This window comes from Tenrec ecaudatus, chromosome 1, assembly GCF_050624435.1.
Source record: "Tenrec ecaudatus isolate mTenEca1 chromosome 1, mTenEca1.hap1, whole genome shotgun sequence".
Classification (NCBI taxonomy): domain Eukaryota; kingdom Metazoa; phylum Chordata; class Mammalia; order Afrosoricida; family Tenrecidae; genus Tenrec; species Tenrec ecaudatus.
The window spans coordinates 86,218,836-86,237,663 of NC_134530.1; the positions used below are offsets into that span (position 1 = coordinate 86,218,836).

At 34.7% G+C, this 18,828-nt stretch overlaps 1 protein-coding gene across 1 annotated transcript in view; it reads left to right on the top strand.

Moving 5' to 3' along the window:
* HOOK1 (hook microtubule tethering protein 1) overlaps positions 1-18,828 on the top strand; it is a 73,136-nt gene that overhangs the window by 26,644 nt on the left and 27,664 nt on the right. Inside the window, exons 3-10 of the mRNA XM_075556912.1 lie at positions 1,718-1,790; positions 5,132-5,182; positions 6,807-6,939; positions 7,586-7,653; positions 8,558-8,620; positions 10,394-10,477; positions 12,512-12,678; positions 16,466-16,606. Of these exons, the coding sequence (XP_075413027.1) occupies positions 1,718-1,790; positions 5,132-5,182; positions 6,807-6,939; positions 7,586-7,653; positions 8,558-8,620; positions 10,394-10,477; positions 12,512-12,678; positions 16,466-16,606 (780 nt within the window). The remainder of the gene's footprint in view (positions 1-1,717; positions 1,791-5,131; positions 5,183-6,806; positions 6,940-7,585; positions 7,654-8,557; positions 8,621-10,393; positions 10,478-12,511; positions 12,679-16,465; positions 16,607-18,828) is intronic.

The window sequence follows — 18,828 nt, forward strand, 5'->3', positions numbered from 1 at the left end:
ATATGCAGATATATACTGTTGTAAAAGTTATATAATATGCTGTTCATGTACCAGCCACATCACCTAGGTATTTGGACGCTAAGTGATGCCTACCTGTAATTACAAATTTAAAGTATATAAGTTGACCCTTGTAAAGCTGTTTTTAGTTTCCTCACCCAGAAGTGTGGCCTTATATGTTAGAATATCTGCGGCAGAATGACTTCTAAGGAGCTCTTACAACTAGGGACTGACTTCTGGTTTCAGCTTTGCATTTAAAAAACTTGGGACATAACTTTAGAAATGATTCCTTTACTTTTTTCCTTTACCTCAGTTGGTTTGGTCTATGAAGTAAGAATTTAGGTGAGAATTGTAAGACCTCTTCTAAGCCCTGGTATTCTCTGCTTTTGTAATTATCTGTTTAACCTTTTGAATATTTTATAATTTTTCTTTTTCTTTTAGGTTAGGAATTAGCTTTGTGATATTAACACAGAAACAAGACTGTTAACCAGTTTCTAGCTGTTTCTTATATTGTCATAAGTTTTTGCAAAGCTCCATAGAAACAAACTATTATAAATAAATTGAACAAATTCAGTGCCTTATTGTAGAAAGACATATGTTAAAAAGTATTAAAGACAACTTGTGGTATTTATATATAGTCCTGCTTTGTATTCATAAACTGTATTTGTCACTGTGAGAGGTAATATTGCATAGCAAATGAGAAAGTCAGTATTTCGCAATGATCAAACATTCAAAGTCAATAAAAATTTTAATAAAAAATCACATTTTCCTTTTAGTGTATTTATGTGTGCTTTTGACTATTCCCCATTGTATTTATTTTTCTAGCCAATCCGGACTCATGGCCATTGTGTCAATGCTGACTCATAGTAACGCCCTTTGAGTTTCAGAGACTAACTCTTTATGGGAGTAGAAAGTCCAGTCTTTCTGTGCACCGACGGAGTGGTGATTTCCAACTGCCGACCATGTAGATCACTGCCTTTATGCCTAACCCCTATCTCACCAGGGATCCATTATTCATCTTTACGTTAATGTTTCTTGATTCTTCACTCAGAGCAAACATTTAACTTATTGTTTAAAGTACCTAATTTTATTAATATATTTCACTCTGTATGGTTAAGTAATGTTTTAAAAACTTATTAAATACATAAAAATCTCATTAGCAATACTTTGTCTTGGCTTTGAGAAAGGGTATAGGAGTTTATTTCTAATTAAGGCTAACCTTATCAGTATAGATTTCTCAGTTAAACACATTCTATTTGATTACAATACAAAGATTTATTTTGGACTTTTTCATCTATAAAATATATGCCACTTGGGACAAATTACTTAACCTCTTTCATTCTCAGTTTCCTGAAGAGTGAAATTGGGGATAATGGTAGGTCCTTTGCCATGTTACTGTGAGATTTAAATGAAATAGTCTGAAAATATGTCAAGTAAAATGAAGTTGACATTTAATAAGATGTTGGGTTTTAAAAATTTTTTTATCCCTCCATGCAGAATATCTAGCATAAGCTATGTGGTAAATGTGTTAAAAATGAAGGGCTTAATGACTTGAGTAATCTAGTAAGAGAAATCCTTCACAAAATAACTGAGAAGATTCATTTAAATAATAGCTACCTATTTAGAGCAAACTTACAAAGTAAAATAATATATGAATATTTAATTTTATTTTGTATATACCAAATACAAGCATCTTAATTTTTTGCTTTTCTATTTTCAGTGACGTCGCTTGGTTTGATGAATCTTGGTTAAGCCGAATCAAAGAGGATGTTGGTGACAACTGGAGAATAAAGGTATGCAGAAGGCATGGGAAGAATACTTGGTTAGAATTTTTAAATCCTCATTGATTTTTCTGTCAGTTATGAAAAGGGCAATCCTTAAATCTCTATGGATGATTGTGGATTTGTCTCTTTCTCTTTCAGTTTTGTTGGTTTTTACTTTGTATATTTTGAATCTCTGTTACTAAGTTTATACACACCAGATGTTTTATGTCTTCTATAAATGGATGAAGCTATTTCTGATTAAGAAATAGCTCTTTGACCATGAGGATCATCTTCTTTTGAAGTCTGATGAATTGTCTGATACTCAGATAGCCACTTTGGTTTGTTAGGGTTGCTGTGTGTGTGCCTTTTCCTATTCTTCCAATCCGTCTGTAACTGTCTATTGAAGGAGCTTTACGTCTGCATTCCTTCAGTTTTGTAACAGATGTGTAGGCATAGCTTGGATTTAAATCAAGGACCTTGTTTATTTTGTTTGTTTTCTCTTTATTTGCTTTATTTTGGATTTAATATATGTACTATTTTATTTTATGGTGAATAATTTTTATAACAAAATGCTATTTATTAACTCCTCTTTGTTTTATTTTTAGTGGTTTATCTGCGGTCATTGTATGCATCTTTACAGCTTATGCAGTGTATTGATATAAGATATTAATACAGTAACATATGTTATAAATACAATTGGTTTTTTTTCTCTGCTCTGTTATTTGTTTATTGTTGGTATACTAGTTACTTTTACATGTATTATGATCCTTATGATATATTTTAAAATTCAATCAGTACTCTTTTCATGAGATTAAAAATGAGGAAAGTGTATTTTATATTTATCCATAAATATGACATTGTCTGAGTTTTTGACTCCTTGTGTGTTTCAAATTTCCCTTGGATATTGGTGTCCTACTGCCTGACGACCTACTTGTAGTATTTCTTGTAGTGCATATGCTTTCTTAGCATTTTCCACTCTGTAAAAAGCCTTATTTACTTATTTATTATTGTTCAAACAAACCTAATTATATTTTATTTTTAATTCTCCTAAGAGTTTATTAAGGTTTTTTAAAAATCATTTTGTTGGGAGCTCTTACATATATCATTCCATAGTTCAATTGCATGAACCAGTATTGTACAATTGCTACCACCATCAGTTTCAAAACATTTTCTTTCTTCTTGAACTCCTTGATATCAGCTCCCCTCTGTCCCCTCCTTCCCGCACCCTTCCCCCAAGGAGCATTCATTCATTCATTTATACATGCATACATTTAGTTCCCTATTCTCCCCCCAGTCCCCACCCTGTACCGAAACTTCACTCCTATTACTATTCTGAAGTCTTATCTATCTTGGCTTTCTTGTATTGGGGGATTTTAAATATACAAATGAACATATGCAAGTCTAACATGATTAATGAGGTAAAACAAATAAAAACCATAATTGTAAGAGGAGAAAATATTAAAGAACTAGAGGACAGTTATGTTGTTCCCCCTGGGTTTGTCATCCCTTCACGTGGCCCTTCTGAGAGGGAGTGTTCAATTACTTTGTAGGTAGTTTATTAGTTCTCCACTATAGTTGTTTCTCTACTGTACGCCTTCCCATTGATTTGGTTGCTTTAAAAACAAAAAACAAAAACTTCTGATACCCTTTCCTGGTGACACCTCATGATCACACAGGCTGGTGTGCCTCTTCCATTTAGGCTTTTGTTGCTTCCCTGCTAGATGGCTGGTTGCTTAACTACAAGTCTTTAAGACCCTAGACACTATATCTTTTGATAGCTGGGCCCCATCAGCTTTCTTCACCACTTTAGCTTATCACCCAGTTTGTCTGCAGCTTTCGTGTCAGGAATGTATCATACAATGCCATACTACTAGAACAAACCGTTCTTGTACTAAGATTTAAGTAGTGGCCCAAAGTCCACCTGCTTCCTTATTTATTTTCATATATATACATGTTCAAGCAATTACACTTATATCCACATATTTCTATGTGTACATTTTTACTTTCCTCTTCTTTCCTCTCTTCCCTTTTTTTCTCCTACCCACTATCATTTTTATCTATCATTCACCTCTCAGTAATTCCTCTCATACACAATTCAGTTGCTCAACCACCACCAAAGAAGCTACCCCCTCCTCACCATTAATTTGAGAGCCCTTACTGTTTCCCTGTACCCGCTCCCCTCCCCCGCCTCCTCCTCCCCCATGGCCCCCAGGAACCACAGTCAAATCGCTGTCTCTTTAAGACTGCCTTTCCTGGCTGTCTTGTACAGATTAGCAACCCCATAAAAAAAACCCTCAGATTTTATCTCTGTCAGGATCCCTGCTAGACTTGTGCCTGTTTTATTTTTTTTCTTTTTGGGGGATGCGGGGAGTGGGATGGTGTGTTAACGTATGCAAGATAGGCAAAAAGCCTTAGTTTTGATCTCATTTTTAAAAAGATATTCTTGCTTAATATAGAATTGAAGTTTAGTAATTTTCGTCTTGCAGTCCATTAAAAATGTCATTTAATTGTATTCAGATTTGATGATTTTCTGATGAGAAATCTGTAGTAGCTTTTACCATTGTTTCCCTGTTATATATGATACCATTTATCTTATTTTTAGTATTTTCACTTTATTACCTATTTTCAGCACTTTACTAAGCTTGTAGTTCTCGGTTTTCTTTCCTTGAAACTTTTTTTGCTGATAAATCTTGTTGTATTTAACTCATGCACATGTAAGTTTATTTTTAACCCGAGTCTAGGAACCACTGTTCAGCTATCTTGATTTCTTTATCTACTTAGCTCCCACCTCTTTACTTGACTCTTTCACAGAGAGTGGTCTCATGAGCTTCCTAAACTTGTGATGTCTTATGACTGCAGCTTAATGAGAACATTGGGCTTTGCCTAGTTTCAGCGTCCTTGTTCTGCCTTCTGAAAATCGCCTTTGTACAGAAAGCTGGGTCTATCCGAGGGCTCATCTTGTTTTTCTTCTCTCAATATAATGATCTATTTCTTGTAAACTAAAATTTTGAAAGCACTTGTTCCTGGTATTGTGTCTTGTTTTCTAGTCAGTTATAGCAGGAGAGTGGATCTAGACTTTCTTGGTTGCTCATGACTGAAGGTAGATATGCTTATAACTACCATTAGAGTAGACACTGAAATTGTTGTAGCTCATTTTAAATAGAAGCATTCCACCTTAAAAATAGATAAATTTAAAGACTTTTTTGTTTTAGTTCATCTGTGATTAAATTGCTCATGTATAAAAATATATGCTTGCATTTATAAAATTCTAATATGTAGCTTTTGTTTCACTTTTGTGTAAAAAAATTTACTGTTGCATAAATTGTTTTTCACAATCAGTAGAAAATGTTCTTATTTTTTTCCTGAATTAGACTAATAATTTAAAGAAGGTTCTTCAAGGAATTATGAGCTATTACCATGAGGTATGTAAATTTAAATACAAAGTACTTTTTATAACACTTAAAATTTAAAAATATATTTTAAACTAATACTCTATACATGAGGGTTTTCTTGATGTGAGGGGGTTAGTGCATTTAGAGTTTGTTCTACCAGGTCAGACTGTTAATCGAGCTTTCTATTTAGAGGTTCTGAAAAGATTGCATAACAGTGTGTGACCAAAAAAAGGCCTGATTAGTGGTAAACAGGACTGGTTTTGCCACCGTGACAGTGCACCTCTTAAGCAGTCATCTCAGTGTGCTAGTTTTTTGGCAAAAACCAACATGCCTCTCGTCCCACGCACCATACTCACCTGACCCCTCTCTATGGGACTTCTTTTTGTTTCCTCAAATAAAGAGGGACATGAAAGGACAGTGATTTGACAACACAGAAGAGGTGAAGACAAAAATGAGAGAGTTGCTGTCAGTTGCTCATCCAAACAGATGGATTTGAAAAATGTTTCCAAGAAGAGAAGCGCAGATACGACAAATATATTAAGTGTAATGGGGAGTACTTTGAAGGTGACAAGGTTGTTTTGTAACAAAATTTAAATACATGGTTTTGAAAAAAAATTCCCTTTTTGGGGGGAATATCCCCTCGAGCATATGCATATTTGTATTTACACACATACTCTTAAAGTTGATAGTTATTTTAAGACCTTAATTTTTATATGATTTTAATTTATACATCCTTGTAAAGCAGACTTATTAAAGTGAAGTATATTTGTATTTGAGTCATTCTCTTATTTTGACACTCTCTTTCCCTTGTAAAATAGTAAGGGTGTACTGTGAGATGTTCCTTGTCAAAGAATTGGGAAAATAGCTAAATGAAGCTGCTATTAAAATCATATTAGATGCTAGCTTGTTTCTTATTCAGTATTAAAAATGTTATCTAGAAAAATAACTTCATAGAAAGATAATTATTTCTTAAATTGGATTGCTTAATAATTGAAACCTTTTGGGTTGTGTTTGCTATGAAATACTTATTATTTCTATCTTTAATCCCACAATTAAAGTAATAATTTATTCCAAAAATTGTAAGGGCACTCTTAGAATTTGCAATAAATTATTGCCTAAAACACATTTTGAAGCTTTTATAAATATCAACACAACTTTCTAATACATTGAACACATGAAAACTAAGACAGGGAATGTTAATCTCTCAATTATTTATTCATTTTTAGAAGTTTGACAATATAGTGGTTTTCTAGTAGTTTGTTATATTCAATTACTGTGTCCTTTGACTTAATATAAACTTGTCATTTAATGGAAAATCATAATTTTTTTTCATGGTATTTTATTTTAGAGACTCCTTGCTTCAATTAAAAATTCTCCTTGACAATGATTTGTTTTTTAAAGATCATTTTATTGGGGGCTCTTATAGCTCTTAGTATTAAAACTAACATAGTGTCTTTTTGTTGCTTATTCAGAATCTTAGGTGTTCAGAAAAATTACTAGTTTTAATCTGTAGTAATGGAATCATTATTTGTTAGTTTATCTGAGCCTTTTAATGAGTTTATTTACAGTTTATTTCCATTGTGATAACCCAATGCAGTTGTTCCATTGTAGCCTGTGTCAATGAGTGATCCTAATTTATTGTTTGATACTGCAGTTTTTGGGGCAGCAGATCTCTGAAGAACTTATCCCTGATTTAAACCAAATAACTGAATGCTCAGATTCAGTGGAACTTGGGAGGTTACTCCAGCTAATTTTAGGATGTGCCATCAATTGTGAAAAGAAGCAAGGTAAGTGAATTTCAAACGCTAGAAATGACCTGTATTGCAGTCCAAAGAAGGAAGCAAATGTACTCTTATGTTTAGTGACAGCGCCCAAGAAGAAAAGACAGAAAGAATACCTGAATTCTAGCCTATTTGCTTCAAAAAACCTCATTATCCTTCCCATTGGTATCTATGTTCTGTGATGCCTACTCACTGGGTATGTTATAAGCTATATATCTTTATAACTCATTCTCTAGTCTCTTTAGTGCTTGGGATACAGGAGACACTCCACTGTGAGAATGAACTTTACAGTTGTCTTTTCAAAAATAAATATGCAGCCCCTAAATCATAACCCAGACTTCTTCAGGTGATAACTTCCTTTACTGATATTGAATATTTAACAAAAGGGAATAAATTAATAATTTTAAGATTAATTGCAATTTTTTCCTCTTCCTTGTAAGAAATTCAGAATATTTCTTCTTTAAGAAAAAGGAAAACATTTTAAAATGTTACTATGACTATTTTATAAGCTTATTTTTTCCTTCAGTGGAAAAATAATTCCATAAAGAATGATCTGTTCTAATGAATTTTCAAGTTCTATTAATTAGATGGTCAATATACTATGGGTCTTAAGTAGATTTTTTTTCAGATATGATTTCTTTTTAAATCATAGAACATATTCAGAATATAATGACTTTGGAAGAATCTGTTCAGCATGTGGTCATGACTGCTATTCAAGAGGTAAGTTGTGTCATATTCGCATATGCATGAAAATTCTAAACAAATGACATAAAAATGCTCACGAATCTATTTTTTTCTCTTTGTATAAACTTACCCTTTGCAGCTCTTTACTTATTTTAGCTCAAGGTGTCTTCTTTTTCTGAAAATGCTTTAAAAGGCCTTCAACCTAGTTTTAATCTCTACACGTTACAAGTCAGTTGATAAACTAACATAGTGTAGCTCAGTTTCTTTTTATAACTTCAACTGAATAGGGTATAATCTCTGTCCAGATGGAATTTTAATTTCTCACAGAGCAGTCTTTTCTGAGATTTCAGAGTTTGTTTATCTACATCAAATGTCTTCTCAGGAGCTTAGATCTGTGAGCAACTATGAGAGTGTTTAGGTTTTGAAGATGAGTAACCCAGATTAAAGCTGTTTTCCTGGTTGACTAAAAGTTTGTGATTCGGAAGATTGATTCTTAAAATCTGGCTGAAAGGTTGAGAGGAAGTGGAGTGAAGGACTGCTGAGGGAAAACAGTCTGGAAGGGACGTAATTTAGAAGGGTATCGACAGGATGGGAGCAGTCTGTATGTTCTGACTTTTTGTCATTACTTTGGATTTGAAATATCACCATAAGCAAAGAAAACTATTTTACAGGATTTTATTAGTTGCATAATGCCTCCTTTTCTGTACAAAAATAGTTTAAATATATTTACATATTTAAAGCATTCTTATAATCTTCACTAATATAGAGCTTGAACATTGTATTATTTAATATAAACTTGTAATAAAATATTTATTTGAATCATGTTACAAGGATCAAATTAAAGCAAGAAAATAAATTATTTTACCCCCGTTCAAATGAATGTTTATTTTCCACAAGAAGAATATTATTTGTACTTAATTTTACTATTTTTATTTCCTAGTTGATGAGTAAAGAAATATTGAACTCTCCTACAAATGACACTGGTGGTGAATTGGAACAACAGGTAGGTATTTCAGTGTGTCATCTAAATGTTGACCATAGTTCCTCTGCCAAGTGGCTTAACAGGGGATCATGTACGATAGCATCTCATCTATGAAATGTAAGTTCGTCCTGCTCTGAGTTGAATGTGATTTACATTTGCATCTAGCACTTGTAATATTTATTTGGTAATTTGTTTATAAAATTTAACAATCGAGAATTGTTTAAAATGCGGAATTTAACTTTAACCTTAGTTGTACTAAGTGAGGTAATCCTGTTTTATCACAATCGCTGGCATTTCTCTGGACATTGAGCAACAGCTCAAGAACTCTGTATTTAAGGCTCTCTCCCTGGTCATATTAATAACTATGTACCATGAAGGGAAAAACATCCCTGTTAGGTATCTATAACCCTGAGGCATAAGGTAAGAGGAGAAGTAAGTATCTCACGAACTTTTCCTTTTAAAAATAGTTGTAGAAATATATTGTTTCTAAATGTCCCCATCATCTAGAAAATTAATGCAAATTTTTTTTTTCAAATGGCATTGATTAAGATGACAGTTGTACAGCTGATTACTGTAATTTCTATCAGTAGGCTATACACCTGGAAAAAAAACAAACATTGAATTTGCAGAAGTTTTGTGACACATTTATAACAATGCCGGGAGAAAAAAACAAGGAAGAGAGACAATAATTGCTAGTTACTTATGTATGACTGAAAACCTCATGAGATTTGATTCTTGCTCTAGAAGCTTAGGGTCATGGTTTCATAGGACATCCAATTGACTGAATTGATAACATGTGTAGTGCTTCTGCTCTAATTGGTTGCATAGTGCCTGCGGTCTTAAATAGCAAGTGGACAGCCAAGGTACCACAGTTGATCTCTCTTCGCCAGGGATAGTGGGAAAATAGGGCGTGTGTGGCCTCCACGCACAACTGCTTCCTTTGACGTAAGGCCAGAAGATAGTGGTGCCATTACTGAGCTGAGCACTATGATCAAAGTTTCTACAGAAGAATCCTGATCAAAAGAGCAAATATCTATACTAGAATTAAAATTCTCTTGAACTCCATACTTTCTAGAGCTAGAGATGAACTGCTGAAAGTATTACTGCGCGATAAATCTTTAAATTTTAACCACCCACCCCCACCAAATCCTATGTCTTAAACCCAAACAGCATTTTAGCTTAACTAATGAAAACTAACCTTTGAGCATTAAACTCTTTTAAGAACTATACAAGTTTATTCGAAATCAAAGGTGCAATGCCAGTTTGAAAAATTACATAGGAATCTTAGCAGTGAGCTGTGTTTATGGAAAAGGAACAACCCAGGAAACGGAGAATGAAGATGTTCGCGCAACTCAGAGAATGCAATCAGTATCTCTGACTTTTACAAGTAGGACAACTGACGTGGTCAATGTTGTGCCGTGTGGATTCTTAACCATAAAACATATAGAAAAAAATGTTGTCAATGGAAAGTATGTTTATGCTTTAAGTATGCTATGCTCTTTCTAAATTTTTCTAAGATTAAATGAGACAGTGCTTTTTCTACTACTTTTTTAGTTAAATATTTCACAGAATTTATGTAATTTTTTTCTTGCTGTGAGACCTTACCCATAAATGTTAGTAAAGAGATATGCAAGTACTATTCACAGAGAGCCAACAAATTAGGGTGATTTGTTAATTGGTTAAAAAATACATTTCTCATACCATTGTATATATATTGTATGAAAAGTTATTATTATTTTTTTTCTATTTGGTCAAAATGTGAATTACTCAGAATTGGGCCATTTTGTGTTTTAGCTTAAAAAGGCCTTGGAAGAACTTCAGGAAGCACTAGCAGAAAAAGAAGAGCTGAGGCAAAGATGCCAAGAACTAGATATGCAGGTATGGAAAAGAAGCCTCTTTTGTTTTCAATTTTTGTTTTTCATTGCCAGTATTTACCAGTCCATATTGGGTTCATATTTGATCAATTTCAGACTTCAAAAATTGGTCAAAATAATCAGTTTCTTCATTGGCATTAATGACTTGTGCATAAATTTTAACAGTGGTCATTTTACCTGGTCTTTCTTAAAGGCATATGAATATAATTCTATCAATGACAGGTTGGTACTTCATTCCAGGATAGTAGACCTTATGATTGCTTAAAAATGACTAATAATAGTGTGATTTAGGTTTTTAATGCCTTAGGGATATCAGTCTTTTTGCATTCTACATCATAAATAATGTCTCAATTATTAATAAATATTTGCTGCTGTTTCTCCTTATTCTGAGTCGTCACGTAAACAGATCCGGTTCCTGAAAGCTTTGCTCCGTCTGTGTCATTAAGGTTGACTCGGTTTTGAGAAGTTAGGTCTTCAGCTGGTCGTGTTTGGGTGCCTTTCAACCTGAGGAACTGATCTTGTGGCACTGTATCCCAGAATGGTTTACTGTTGTTCATAATGATTTTTCCTGCTAATTTTTTTCAGAAGTAGCCCATCAGGTTGTTCTTTCTACTCTGCTTTATTCTGGAAGGAAACTGCTTTGCAATTCATGTTCCGTGTATGATCCTGCTGGCGTTTGAAGTACTGATTCCCTGTCTTCCAGCATCGCAGCAGCATGTGGTCCACCTCATTACAACAGTCTGGCAGCCAGGGTTTTTGTTGTTTTTTTCACTTTTTGTTTTGATTTAGGTGAAGGTGTTCCCATTGCCTCGCCCTGTTTCCATCAGTTTTACCCCCAATCTCACTCTTATTAGATATTACTTACGCCTGTATCCAACGAGCACCTGTTACTGCGTCCTCCTTTCTGTCCTCTCCCCCTCCCACTGACAGTAATCACTACAGTCTTTTAGTCTTAAAATCATTCTAGACATTTTTTAAATAGCAGTGCTCTCAGACATTATTTGTCCTTTTGTTTTCAACCAATTTTACTCAGTGTAATATCCTTCAGGTTTCATCCGTATCATAAGGTATTTCAGAGGTTCATCCTTGGTTTTTAATGTTGAATAATGTTCCATGTGTGTATGTGCCAAAGTATATTTTTCCATTCTTGCCATTGGACTGTTGCTATTATGAATACTCCTGTGATAAAAATGGATATGCATCTATTTGCTTATGTTATAATTCTGTACCTTTTTAATGTAACTTTCCATGTTACAATCATATGTAAGCTTCTGGTCACAACCTCAACTGTGAAATCATGAGAATGTTTTTAAGTGGGAAAGTAATAGAACTAAACCTGTTTCAAAGTGTTAATTTTTAAAATCCACGATAAATCTGTAGCAACAGTAACTGGATGAATAGTTTCTTAGGGTAATAGAGGTGAGGTTGGGAGGAAATGAAGAGTTAATTATAATGAGTACAAGAATGAAGAAGATGTTCTAAAATTGACCGTGATGATGATTGTACAACTCTTTTAATATCTTTAAACCACTGTAGTATATGATTTTTTGAATTATATGTCAATGAAACTGCTCAAATAAATCCAATTGCTGACTTTTGATAAGGTGTTAAGCCTACACATTTCTGCCCTTGAAAACATAAGCAAACAGGTTCACTGTACAAATAGATATAGTACTGCCTTTCTTTCAGCTACTGATTAAATATGGTTGTCCTCTGAATATGTATGAATATGACTGACATTTTTCTACTATGGAACTGAAATGATAACTTTATATACTTATGAAGTTCCTTGGTATGTCAAATTTACGAAGCTTTGAAATACTTTCTTCCTAAAACTTAGACAGACTTCACATTTTTAAGAGGATCTTAGTTTCCTTCTGATATGTATTCATTTTTACTTGATATCTTTTCTGTGAACCTAGCCTCATGGACATTCTCAGAAATCATGGTGTCTGAGGGACCAAAAGACTTCAGAATTAAGCTCTTAAGAACTTTTTCTTTTATGTATGCTGATGCTATGTATTTATTTGTTCTTTAGGTGACTGCACTTCAGGATGAAAAGAACTCCCTGGTTTCTGAGAATGAGATGATGAATGAGAAGCTTGACCAATTGGATGGATCTTTTGATGATCCAAATACAATGGTTGCAAAAAAGTATTTTCATGCACAATTGCAACTAGAACAATTACAGGAAGAAAACTTCAGGTAGCATTTTCAAAAGAACTCATTCTAATAGAGTTCACAGGACTGGATTAAAGGGTGTGATTGCTGATGAAGAGGGGGTGGTAATAGATGGGGACTGTAAATATTAAAAGAGATTATTTTTACTTTTCTATATTCTTTAAAAGTATTGTTGAATGCTCCCATTCTTACTTTGAATGAACATTGTATCTGTTGCATGCTAGCCACCGATCCTTTCATGTTTAAGGGCCCATACTCTAATTACACTCTTGTTGTAGTTCTTTCGAGATAAGGAACCATGGTGGTCACATTGTGTAAGCCCTTGGGTGCTAACCAAAGGTCAGTGATTCAAATCTACCAGCTGGTTCATGGATGAAAAATGTTGCAATCTGATTTTATAAAGAGTATAACCTTGGAAACTATATAGGGTCACTATGAGTTGAACTAGGATTAGTAGCAGTGGATCTTGATTCTTATGACATAATTTTTTAATGTTGCAAGCAATTGTTCAAAAAACTATACTATTTATTCAGATTTAACATTATCCCTATATACTTAATTATGTATATATTTGACATCCCTATATATTTTATTATGTATATATTCATACAGATATGCATTTCTTTTTTTTCCTGAAGCATTTAAAGGTAAGCTGGAGATATCCTTATCTTCCACCAATTGCTGACTTGTATTCCTCCATACTACATTATGTACTTCCTAAGAGCAAGACTGCTTGCTTAAATAATCAGCATAAATCCAACCCACTGCCATCAAGTAGATGCCGATTCTTAGTGACCTTATTAGACACCTGTAGAACTGCTTCTGTGAGTTTCGGAAACTTTAACTCTTTACGGGAATAGAAAGCCCTGTCTTTCTTCCATGGAACTGCTGGTGGTTTTGAAAAGGTGACCTCAGAGTAATTTGAACAAAATTAGACGATTTGTCTCATTGCTTCCTTGGCCATTAAAAATGTACACTATAGCTCACAATCTAGAGTGAAGTGTAGGAATATGATATTGCAGCCCATTGGATTATCCTGGGCTTCCCAGGGAGACTGTATCACCCAATTTGGAAAACACTGCTTTAGAAGCCAATTGATTATTCTGATGTTTTTCCACGGTCCTCTTGGTTTGTCCTTAAATTTGACACAAACTGAATTATGTAGAATGAACTCTTTTTGATGACTTATTCTCTTGTTTAGTATATTTGTGAGGTGTAGCCATGTTGTTAATGTATCAGCTATTCCTTTTTCTCGCCCCATCTCTGAATTGCTCTATAGATTTTGTTTGTGCATTTTCTATGGGCACTTGGGGTTCCAGTTTAGGGCTAATATAAGTAAAACTGGTGTGAGCTTTGGAGAGTGTTTGTAAATATCCTATTTCACTTTTCATGGTCAGTAACTTGTGCTGGCGTTACATGCAATCAGTCTATGTTTAATTTTGAAAGATACTGATAAAACATTTTACAAGTGGATTTACCATTTTATGTCTTCATGGGCAGTGTTTGAGAGTTCCAGGTTGCACTGCCTCTATACCAACCAGTATTTGACTTGACCAGTCTCTCTAACCCACCACTGTCGCTGAGTCAATTCCAACTCCTCACGACCCTGTAGGCTAGGACAGAACTACCCCCTTTGGATTTCTGAGCCTGTAAGTCTTTATGGGAACCGAAAACTGCTGGGCATGTAGTTAGCAGCCAAGGGCATAACCCGCTACACCAGCGGGGCTCCTTTAGAAATATCTAACGGTTGCCTTAATTTGATTTTTCTGACAACTAGTGATGAACTGAGCTCCTTTACATACTTGTTTGCCATTGATATATCATTCATAATCCATCAAGTCTCTCATATGTTCTCTTCCTTAAATTGTCTTTTTAAAATATTTTTTCAGAGCACTCCTCTTTTTTTCCCCTTTATTCCCCCCCCCCATTATCTCAGAGAGCCCACCTCTTTTATGGGTAACCATATATTTTATTATGAAAGAATTTGTATCCAATAATTTGTGGTTGAAGTGTTCTATACATGACAATTAGAAGATCATTTGGCTAATATTGTTCATGTGTCCTATAATTTCCTGATTTTTTTATTTGTTGTTGCTGTTGAGGTGGGTTTTTTTTTTTTTTTTTTTTTTTTTGGCTCATCAAGTCCATGTGACAGAGTAGAACTGCTAGGCTGTAATCTTTGTGGGATAAGATTGCCAAGTCTTTGTCACACAGAGCTTTTGAGATTTGAACTGCTAAGCTATCAGTTAATCGCCGAGTATTTAACCATTTGTTTCTCCTTAGTTATTGAGTGAATGGCTAGTATTACTAGCTTCACCAATGATTTGTGTTTGTGTATTTCTACCTTTGCTGTCAATTTTTGTTTTGTGTATTTTGACCAAAACCAAACCATTGCCAGCAAGTGAAGCCTGACTCACATTGGTACATATATAAAAATTTGAGACTAATTCTTCGCTAGAGCAAACAGTCTCATCTTTCTCCTGCAGACAGAGCTGCTGGTCATTTTGAATAGCTGCCTAACACCAACCCATAGGACCCCCAAGGCTCCTTTTATTTTTATGCTGTTATCGTGTGTGTATGTATTTATGAATGTCTTTCTAATGAATTGATTACTTCCATAAGTTTTAAGTATATATTTAAGCTTTGCTGTTTTTTTTAAACAATTTATTAGGGGCTCATACAACTCTTATCCCACTCCATACATATACATACATCAATTGTATAAAGCACATCTGTACATTCTTTGCCCTAATCATTTTCTTTTTTTTTTCTCGTTTTGCTGTTTTTATGCCTTGATCGTATCGGCCTTTATGTAATTGTTGCATTTAGGTTACTCATTTTGCTTTTTTATTTGTCTCATAGTCTTTTGTTCTTCCTTTTTCTTGTATTCTATTGGCTTAATCAAATAATTCCTCAGTGCGTTATTTGAATTATTACTTTAGTTTTTGTTGCTCTAGGGTTTGCAGTAGTCATTCTTAGCCTTGGTGGTGCTGTGGGCTAGGCATTGGGCGGCTATCCTTAAGGGTGTCCGTTCAAACCCACCTCCTGCTCTGCAGGAGAAGGACGAGACTGTGTGCTCCCACAATAATGTACAGCCTTGGAAACCTTATGTTTGGTCAGAATCCGCCGTTGTGAGTTTGGTTTTTGGTTTATATATTTGAGTAGTTTACATATGTATCTTACCCATTTTATCTTCATAATCAGAAGTTAAAATGATAAAAACCAAGCACTGTGTGGAGGGAAGGTGGGGTGAAAAGTGGGAATCGATTACAAGGATCTACATATAATCTCCTCCCTGGGGATGGACAACAGAAAAGTGGGCAAAGGGAGATATCGGAAAATGCAAGATATGACAAAATAATAATTTATACATTGTCAAGGGTTCATGAGGAAGTGGGGGACAGGGAGGGAGGGGGAAAATGAGAAGCTGATGGCAGGGGCTTAAGAGGAGAGCAAATCATTTGAAAATGATGAGGGCAATGAATGTACAAATGTCCTTTACACAATTGATGTATGTATGGATTGTGATAAGAGTTGTATGAGCCCCTAATAAAATTATTTAAATATAAAAATTTTAAAAACAAGCACCATGTTTCAGAAAATGAAAATTCAGAACATTGTGCTGACTTCTCAAGTCTATCTCAAAGCTAAGACTCCTGACATATATTTTGTAGCCTTTACTCTTTTGAATGTAGGATTATAAGTAACATTTTTCCCCAAGTATATCTTGCTAGAAAGTTCATGTTTCACTAGGAAAAGAAATTGTGTTAATTTCATTATTAATATTTTTGTTTTTATTTTTTAATATAAGGCTTGAAGCTGCAAAGGATGATTACCGTGTTCACTGTGAAGAACTTGAAAAGCAGCTAATTGAATTTCAACACAGGAATGATGAATTGACTAGTCTCGCTGAAGAAACAAGAGCCCTAAAAGATGAAATAGATGTTCTTAGGTATGGAAAGTCTAGATATACTTATTACTTGTTTATCTGGGTTATCAGCATTACAATTGGAAATTCTTAGAGTTGTCATTGGTTTTCAAGTTTGTTGTGCTTTGATACAGAATATTTCTTTTATACTTGCTCATTGTTATTGCAGTTTAAGGGTATGATTTTATTCTTATTCAGGCATTTCCTTGTTAGTGCCCATAAGCTCAAATGATACCTTTCTTTTATCCTAGAGTTCTGTAACTGAGTTACTTTTAGATACGTTAACCTTGACATCTCTATTTTGACGTTAGGTGCCACAACCTCACTACCTGCTCCTAGCGACCCTTTGTTGCCAGAGACTACTGCCCAGTCTTTCACCTTCCTCACAGTTGTGAGATTGAAACCTGTTGCTGCAGTTATTGTACCAAGCGCATCTCATTGAGGGTCTTCCTCTTTTCACCACCTCCTGCTTCACCAAGCATGGTATACCTTTCAGCTGCTGGTCTCTCCTGACAATGACAAGGACTTCATTGCCCTTGCTTCTAAGCTTCTGCCTGTAATTCTTCCAAGACAGATTTGTTTGTTCCTCTGGTTGTGCAGGGTATTTTCACTATTCTTTGTCGGCACTATAATTCAAAGTCACCTATTTTTCTTTGTTCAAGGTGTAACTTTTGCATGGATATGTGGTGATTGAAAATACCATGACTTGGCTCAGGCACACCTTAGTCCTCAGAGTGTCATGCCTGCTCTTCAACACTTTAAAGAGGTTTTGTGCAGCAGATTTTCCCAATGCACTATGGGAACTCTTGTTTAAAGAAATGTCTTCTCATAATCCATATTTTTGTGTTTGACAGAAAGGGAGAATTAGTTAAAAATTCTGTGAAACATTACTTAAGTGACCGTATCCACATATTGTTGAGAGTTTCTGTTAATTAGCATTTTTTTTTTCAGTTTCGGTGCCATTAATCAGTATTTTGTACCTGCATATGATTTGAAGTAATTTTGTTTTGTTTGGGAAGGGGTGGTGATATATAATTTTTCCCTCTAGCGCAATTGATGAGGAGCAGTATTTCTCTAGACCAGGGTTGGAGATCCTTCTTTCTTCAAGGGAAGATATTTATAGTATCATTCACAGGCCATACCAAATTGTCAACTTAAGGATTAACCTGCTCGGAAACACCCTACTGTGAAAAGAAGCAGATGCTTGCCATTCCAAGACTATCAAATTGGCAGTCTTTGGTTAGATCTCTTACTTTGCCCAGGTCAACTATATATATACTGTCTTAGTGCCTTCCTTTCTTTCGTATGACATGTATCAGCCTGGTCCACATACTGCTGCCTTTTTAAAATGTGTTTGACCTATCACAAACCTCCATTGTTTGTGTAAAAAATGTCCAGACACCTAAGAATGCAATCTGTACAAGTCAATAATTCATGTATTGCAGTCTGAAGCTGGCCTATACTTGTACAAGGTCCTTTCCTCAACAGTGTTGTAAGTTCTATACCATTGACTTAAGTTAATGGCACGATCAATAGAATTACCTTATGCCCCAGGAAAAGATTTATAATATTCTTTACCATAAAATTATAATGAAATCTCTGAAGTTAACCATATGTATATGTGCACATACACACACTATAGATATCTGAGTGGATCTGTGTGTGTGTGTGTGTATACACACACTATAGATGTAGGAATGATTCTGTGGCTCACACTTAATTCTAGCCTCAGTCTAAGAACAATTAATTTTTAAGACATGGGCCTGCTTGATGCGCACCCTCATGAGGAGATCACTGAAAATATGGATGCTATAGCAATGTGTGGTGAAGAAAGCAGATGGTGCCAGGCTATTGGAAAGAATAGTGTCTGAGTTCTTAAATGCTTGTCTTGAAACCAACAGCCATCTAAGTGAGGCATCAACTAAGTCCACATGGAAGAAGTACATCAACGTGTGTGATTCAAAGATTGTAAGTAGTGCAATTCAAATCCAAAGGAGGGAGTTGTTTCAGAAGTTAAATTATGAACACCTGGTTTTCAGAAGGCTATGGATGACAGTAGAAGCCCAAAATCTATTTGCAGCCGTCCCCACATGGATTAAACCTCTGGTGAATCCCCTCCGAACATAGTCGAGGGATGTCAATCATCTTGCTATCAGATAGAGAACATTGTAAAGTCCATTCTGGAAGATATAGTTAGATTAAAATGTAATTCCATATCACTTGATCACCCTATTGACTCATTTTAA